The sequence below is a fragment of the Mycetomoellerius zeteki genome, unplaced genomic scaffold (genome assembly GCF_001594055.1).
Source record: "Mycetomoellerius zeteki isolate Tzet28-1 unplaced genomic scaffold, Tzet1.0 scaffold734, whole genome shotgun sequence".
In the NCBI taxonomy this organism is placed as follows: Eukaryota; Metazoa; Arthropoda; class Insecta; order Hymenoptera; family Formicidae; genus Mycetomoellerius; species Mycetomoellerius zeteki.
The window spans coordinates 3,928-11,679 of NW_017257758.1; the positions used below are offsets into that span (position 1 = coordinate 3,928).

A 7,752-nucleotide genomic window follows, 5' to 3' on the forward strand; every position below is an offset into this window, starting at 1 on the left:
GAATAACTGGATTTTATCTGAAAAATATAAAAAGAAATTTAAAAAATAAATTTAACGCCGTTTTTTTAACAGTAAAGGAAGAATATTTCAAATTGGAGATTAAGTAACATCGATTAGTTAAAATAAAACGGATTGTTATATTATTATTAGTTCTCTTATTGCGTTTATATTTTGTAACTCTGACTATCATTGCAAATAAAAAAAGGTTAAGTATAAGTACGAATCTCCTTATATTTCCTGAGAAATAAATGTATATCTATCATATTTCATTTCTATTTTATTTTCTGTTTTAAATATAATGTATATTGTGTAGGTCTGTTATTTTTCGAAGGTTCTGAACTTATTGCATCAGTGTACACCAGTTCAGAACTTACAGTGGAAAAAGAACAGACCTTATGCAATAAAGTAAAAAAAGAGAAAAGGTTACAACAGAGAGAAGAGGTGAGATGGAATATCAATGCCTAGATTGGTTACATACCTCGCTCGCGCATGTGCAGTTCATTTTTATCCACGCTGACATCAAAGGTGCCGACAGAGAGTTGCGCTACTGTATATACTGTGGTCATACTCCATAGTTTTCCTACAAACATAGAAAGAAAATCTATATGGGTCAGTAATATTCGGAAAATTAATGGATTTATCAATAAATAAAAGAAGGGCAACGAGCCAATTATATTGTAAGATATTTAATAATCGTACATATACAAACGTTTGGACACCGATCGGGTCATTTTCAATATAAAACAACAAAACATTATTACATAAATTATCGGAAATTTTCGGTCACATTATAATGTCCAGTATGCGGTCCATATTTAAAATATCTTAAAGGTGATCTCATTATTCTAATTGAGCCATATTAACAATTATTTTAATGGATTTACTTGGGAACCAAAAAATTCATCGTTTGTGTGTTCTGTAAGTTCTGTTTTGCAGTATGTTCCGTAAATTGTACTGTAACAAATACATAGTTTACTGATACATGTATATTTCTTCAGAAGCTAACCTTACTTTGACATTTTGACAGTTCGCCTATCCCATGGCTGCGTTCAGCAGACTCAACAGTTTTGCAACCGTTTTATGATTGTCTGCTGAGATAGGATCATTCTTCTAGATCTAAAAGTATGATCCAATTAGCGCGAAGGAAACTTCCAACAGTTGCAAAACAACCGTTCTGCTGAACGCAGCCCATGATAAAAGAAAATGGCGGCGATAATCGAGAATTTCGATTATCGACCGCACTTGTCGCCTCTCTGTTATCTAGGCCTCTATTATCTAGACCTCTAGTCTTCCTCAAATAATTTCTAATCGATTCCATTCATAGAACACATTAAATAAAATCACTGTCTGCTAACTTGACCCATGATAAAATTTGTTTATTACAAGAAAAATACTATTTCCTAAATGTTTAAATGCTTTTCCCAAATTTCCCTAAACGATTCCCAAATTATATAGACATAAATAAATCATAAATATTCAATTTGTCTATCTTGTCAGTGGTGTTTCCGCGTCCAGTGTGCAGAAATCATATGGATTCCGTACCTATAGTTCCATGAAATGTATACGTTAGTTAAGACCATCACACGTACAAAAATTTTAGTCGTAATCGTAAGGCCGTAAGCAAATCGGCCAATCACAGTCGAGCGTTTTGAAACGCGAGATCGTAATTTTGATTGTGATTGGTCGATTTGTTTGCGACCTTACGATTCCGACTAAAATTTTTGTACGTGTGATGGCCTTTAGGTTGCTCAGCTTTACACATGCGCACAAAGTTTCCTAGAGCAGACGAATTCTTGTCACCTCCCCTCACTGCCACTAATTTAGGTTATTCACGACCTTCACTTGTCTCGCACGTTGTTATTTTTGTAGTATAATTTATTATCGTTATTTTATATTACATTGATAAACATCATTAATGGTAATCAACAATGTTTATTTTAACATCTTGTATATATTCATATTTTTTCATGTTTTCGTTATTTCAATATGTTACTGTTTTTATCATTAACATATATTAAGGAAATAAATAAAATTGAAAAATCATACAGGTCAAAACGCAGGATATCTGTTTATTCACAATATCTATTTATCAATATTTAAACTACATAGATGTTTTTGATTCTGTCATCCAGTCATCATTAAATTACAATTATCTAGCTATTGAACGATAAATTATTCGAAATGATTGTTACGTTTATATTCTTTACGCGTATAAGTACATCTTTTGAAAAGTTTATCATTACATATGCATACAAGTTCTTCGACATAATTGGGTCAAATATATTAAAGATACATTTTAAATACATTTTATGTATATTTATATGAGTATACATTAGTAATATATACATATATATAGGTATATTTTTTAATAAAAATTTGTACAGGAGAGATAGAAACTATTAATCCTAGCTATACACTTTTTTTCTACCTTTGATATACACACTCGGGGTCCCTGAGATCCTATCCATATTTGTTACCCTACTTCTGTAAAAATGGACATATTTTAATTAATTTTTTTTTTAATTGGAAAATTTATTAAGAAACAAGTCTATAATGTATAAAAGTCGATAAAATTAAGAAGCTTCAAGATGTACAGATTCAAAGAAAAAAGAAAAGTTTAGAAACATGGAAAAGCATGTCTCAATTTAGACAAACTTGTATAATACAAATTGTACTGGGGTTTCTGGGTGTGTATAGCTAGGGTTAAGTATTAAATATATGCTAGCACATATATGTCTTGTATAAGCATTTATAAGTATTACAATACCAATAGGATGATGTAATTCATGTGTCATCCTTTACAGATGGGTGTAGATAAGCCAGTGGAGTGTCCTCCGATAGGGTAAGCATTCAATCTTATTATTATTAGAGGATAATATTACCATTCATCAGGATTTAGTAAGACACGTGATTTTGGATGATTTTTTTAAGCCAGATTTTTTTCCAGATTTTTTTTTAAATAGCTGAAATGTCCTGATTGTTATGAAAAATTAGTAGCTTCGAAAATATCTTAAAACGCTTATTGCTTATATTGCCCATTTTTACAAAAAAAAAAACAGTTACCAATTTTGTAGATATCTTGATTTTTCATGTCTGTTTTATATGGTAACCCTAATTATATTATTACTCGCCAATGTCTGTTTCTACCAATGTAGATCAACTTGTAAATCTTAGTTCAACTTATGTTTTATCTTTTTCTAATTCTTAGAACTATAAAAAGATGAAGAGTTACTTGAACTGAAATTAGGGTCAAATTACATTGGTAGAAACGGATATAACTGATTTATTTGCATAATTTTAACAAATATCTTTTATTAAATATTTACAAAAATTGCAGCAGATTTCAAATTAAATGTTATGTTTATCTTTTAAACTTCAGTATATTTCTGCATTTAATGTCAACTGACATTTGTTAATATAATTAATATTAATTAATTATATATATATATATATATTATTCCACTATGTGTAATTTTATGATTTGATTCATACAATCGATCACTTAGTACTGATGATCAATACTTTCAATGTTAAAAGATTTATATTTTTTTTTTATAAAGAGATGAGATATCTAAAAAAGCGCTTAAAAAGCAGCAGAAGGAGCTACAAAAAGCAGAAAAAAAGGCAGAAAGAAAAGCTCAATCTGTAAGTTATTCTGTAATAAATGTTTATTAAGAAAAATTAAGGTTGTCTGTTTTTGCCAATTAAACAAATGTAATTTAAAGTTTTATGTAAAATCGAACTGAAGTGTTTATACATAATAGATTTAATCTAACAAATCGATAAAATAAATATTGCGGTTCATACCAGCATTCTCAACAAGAATCTACAAATGAATCTGAGGATGTATCTTTGGGAAAGTATGGACAGATGAATATGATTCAGAGTAAAGAGAAATTCGAGGACAGAAAATTTACGGCGATCAAGAATCTGGATAAAAATCTAGAGAATCAGATAGTTTGGCTCAGAGGTCGCTTACACACTAGTCGTGCAAAGGGTGAGTAATGTTATTTCATTGCTAATTGTAATTATGTGCAAATAAAACTCTAATCTTGTGTCTCTCTCTCCCTCCCTCCCTCTCTCTCTCTCTCTCTCTCTCTCTCATCTTACAGGCAGGCAATGCTTTATCGTATTAAGACAACAATCATACACTGTACAAGGATTAGCTGCCATGAATGAAGAAATCAGCAAACACATGATAAAATTTATATCCAAGTAAAATCTTAAAGACTTACATAAAATCAATCCAAGTAGCACAGCAGCGCTAAAAAAGCGATTATATGCGTTTTTTTTAGCGCTTTGTTAATGCTTTATAATAAGCGTTATGTGCTACTTGGGAATCAGAATTAAAGTGCTATATACTAACATTCTGTTCCATTTAGCATCACAAAAGAGTCCATAATCGATGTCATGGCCATAGTGATGCCTGTGCCTTCGAAAATCGAATCGTGTTCGCAAAAAGATGTTGAAGTTCATTTGAAGGAAATATTTGTGGTAAGTGCTGCAAAGTCACAACTTCCTTTACAAATAGAAGACGCCGCGAGACCTATTGGCGAGGTGGACGAGACGGTGTTAAACGTGCGAGTGAATCAGGATACTCGACTGGATAATAGAGTTCTGGATCTACGTACACCAGCCAATCAAGCGATTTTCAAGGTGGAAGCTGGTGTTTGTAAGCTCTTTAGGGACATTCTAACAAGGAAGGTGAGCATAATTGATGGTATAAGTGACGTTTTCAGTGAAATGTTTTCTTTTATTTCATTTATTCTTTTTAGGGCTTTGTCGAGATTCACACTCCTAAAATTATTTCTGCAGCCAGTGAGGGTGGAGCGAACGTATTTACAGTGTCTTATTTTAAAGGCAATGCTTACTTAGCTCAATCGCCGCAATTGTATAAACAAATGGCAATTGCCGCAGATTTTGATAAAGTTTTCACTGTTGGAGCAGGTATATTACACACACACGCACACACACACACACACGCGCGCGCGCGCGCGCGCGCACTAGAAATATTCTCTTTGAACATTATCTAGAATGCGCAAATTTTTCGAGCCTTTGGCAGATATGATTAATGCCCTGACTCGAAATACATAAAAGCGAACGAATTCGAAAAGCGTGAATATTATATCATGGGGAAGAGGAGGATTGGCTGGAAAAATCCAGTGGATAGAAAAAGTGAAATTTTGCCTAAGGAGACTTTGTTTCTCCTCCATACTCTTAACTCATCCCCTCTGTACTCTTATTCTGTACTCTTAACAGTACCAAACAATCCCTCTATTCTTTTTTAATCAAATTTGATTGAGTGGCATTTGTACAGGATGTTGTTTAGATTATATATAATTATGTTTTCTTCTATGCATTATAGGACGTTAGTAATGACTAAAAGCGAAATTGAGAGTAGAAAGAAAAATAATTCTTTCTTAGCCCTTCCCCCCTCCTCAGAAATGAAGCCTAAAAAATTAAAAATATTCTTCAAATGTGATAACCTATTTAGAACATTTATAATGATTTTAGCGTGCATTTAGTTTATTCATAGTTTTTTCATAGTTTATATTGCTATAGAATTTCGAAATGAAATCGCGTTCTAAATACTATGCGGACCGATATGTTTAACAATACTTGTTAAGAATATTGCAATTAGTTTTCAGAGCGGAAGATTCCAATACGCATAGACACTTGACAGAATTTGTAGGTCTTGATCTGGAGATGGCTTTCAAGTATCATTATCATGAAGTGGTAGACACCATTGGACAGATGTTTACCGAACTGTTTAAAGAATTACGCGATAAGTTAGTTGTATAATATTTTTATTTTTATTATTCTTTTGTTCTCGATGTATACTTATGAGTTTTTGCAATTTATGGTATCAATTTGTCTCATTGGGATTTAACAGTTATGCAGATGATATAGCGGCAGTTAGTCAACAGTATCCAGTAGAATCTTTCAAGTTTCTTGAGCCAGCCTTGAGATTGGAGTATCCACAGGCGATCGAATTATTGGCAGAAGCGGGTGTGACTCTTAGGGAAGAGGATGATTTGTCGACGCCGGATGAAAAGCTCCTGGGAAAACTCGTTAAGAACAAAGTAAGATACTATTAGACAATTTTAAGATAGACAGAATTTAACACAAAAATGAAAGCTTATAGAGAAAGATACAAAATTTACCAACTTTAAGTGAGACTTAAGATTCTCTCTCTCTCCCCCCCTCTCTCTCCCTTTTCCTCCCTCCATCCATCCACCCCTCTCCCCACCTCCTCTCACTCACCCTTCTCTATTCCTCCTCTCCCTCCCCATCTACCCTCCCCTCTCTCAAAGAGAGGATGTATGTGGAGGAAGGGGGACAGAGAGAGAGAGAGATTAATCCTCGTTTATATAAAATCAAAGTCAAACATTGGTGCAATTGGCCCTAAAAAATGAAATCAAAATTTATTTTTAATTCCTCAATGTTACGATTGATTTAATTTACTTTGCAATTGTATGTACCTTAAGCTTCTTTTCATATTGCAAATGTTACAAATGTTTTTTTTTTTTTCAGTATGATACAGACTTTTACATTTTGGATAAATATCCTCTTGCTGTAAGGCCATTCTATACCATGCCGGATCCAAATAATCCTGTAAAGTATTCTTATGCATAATCTCACAGTATTTTCTTTTCCTTAATAACTGTCGATCTTGCATTGTAGAAAGTATCCAATTCGTACGACATGTTTATGCGAGGTGAGGAAATTATATCTGGCGCACAACGTATTCACGATCCAGATTTTCTTACCGAACGCGCTAAGCATCACGGAATTGGTGAGTGAAATATTTACATTTTTGCTTATCGCTGCAAACATTTAAAATTTAGGAAGATCTGATTTAAATCAAACTAAAATCGAAATTGTTTGCAAATTGTTTTTTCCATATTTAGTTGCGATTTTTATTTTTCCTACTTCCGTGCATTAAGAAAATTTAGTTACTTATTATGGCGATGATGCAATGCATTTTTCGCGGATATTTCTTTTATACTTTAATTATAAATTATACAATAACAAAATCATTTGTTTCAGATATTGAGAAAATCAAGTCATATATTGACGCCTTCAGATACGGCTGTCCGCCACATGCCGGTGGCGGCATAGGCATGGAGCGCGTAGTGATGCTGTACCTCGGCTTGGACAATATTCGCAAAGTGTCAATGTTTCCGCGCGATCCGAAACGGCTCACTCCTTAATTTCGAATGTCATTTTATATCGAAAGAATTCGTGTAAAATCTTTCACTTTGAATATATACGTTATAAGACGATATTTTTATTTTTTCTATTGTAAGAAATTTAGAGGAAATAGGCGCAACTGGGCATAACAGCTGAGAAGCTATCAGCATTAGGGCTATGTGGCTCCGGAGTAGCAGGACGGAAGTCTTATCAATATGAAAGAGACCAGGCTTCGGTTCGATTCTTGGAACGCCCCAATATTTTTCTTGTGTTGTCATTTATTTCTTATACTACAAATACATTTAATGGATACATTAAAATTTATAATTTTTTTCCTTAATCTATTGATTGAGTGGGGAATACCTTTGTCGCCCAGTTTATGCAATCAATCAATTAATCAATGAAACAACCAATCAATGACTGTGTTCGGCAGAGAAAACAGCTTTGCAACTGTTGTAAAATTCTTCAATATGATTGGTTTATACGTTTAGATCTGTAAGGAAAAGCAAGAACCAATTGTATTGAAAAATTTTTCAACAGTTGCAAAGCTGCTTTCTC

General features: G+C 32.9%; 1 protein-coding gene across 2 annotated transcripts; it reads left to right on the forward strand.

Annotated features, from left to right (window-relative positions):
• Window positions 1-1,817: 1,817 nt before the first annotated feature.
• Window positions 1,818-7,471, forward strand: AspRS (aspartyl-tRNA synthetase). 2 transcript variants are annotated; one of them, XM_018458586.1, is made up of 12 exons: window positions 1,818-1,918; window positions 2,805-2,842; window positions 3,561-3,657; window positions 3,811-3,997; window positions 4,113-4,215; window positions 4,383-4,704; window positions 4,776-4,947; window positions 5,642-5,789; window positions 5,894-6,083; window positions 6,535-6,615; window positions 6,685-6,796; window positions 7,051-7,471. In XM_018458586.1, exons 1-12 carry the CDS (start codon window positions 1,916-1,918, stop codon window positions 7,212-7,214), a joined length of 1,617 nt encoding a protein of 538 aa, XP_018314088.1. In that variant the 5' UTR covers window positions 1,818-1,915; the 3' UTR covers window positions 7,215-7,471. The 2 variants fall into 2 exon arrangements, with proteins under 2 accessions (XP_018314088.1, XP_018314089.1); XM_018458587.1 differs by having other exon boundaries at window positions 3,561-3,645; window positions 7,051-7,470.
• Window positions 7,472-7,752: the final 281 nt, after the last annotated feature.

Bases quoted from the DNA above. Each gene is read 5' to 3' on its own strand.
- AspRS (XM_018458586.1), top strand. The intron at 6,084-6,534 runs GTAAGATACTAT...TTTTTTTTTCAG, and splicing joins GAAAACTCGTTAAGAACAAA to TATGATACAGACTTTTACAT. The intron at 6,797-7,050 runs GTGAGTGAAATA...CATTTGTTTCAG, and splicing joins CGCTAAGCATCACGGAATTG to ATATTGAGAAAATCAAGTCA.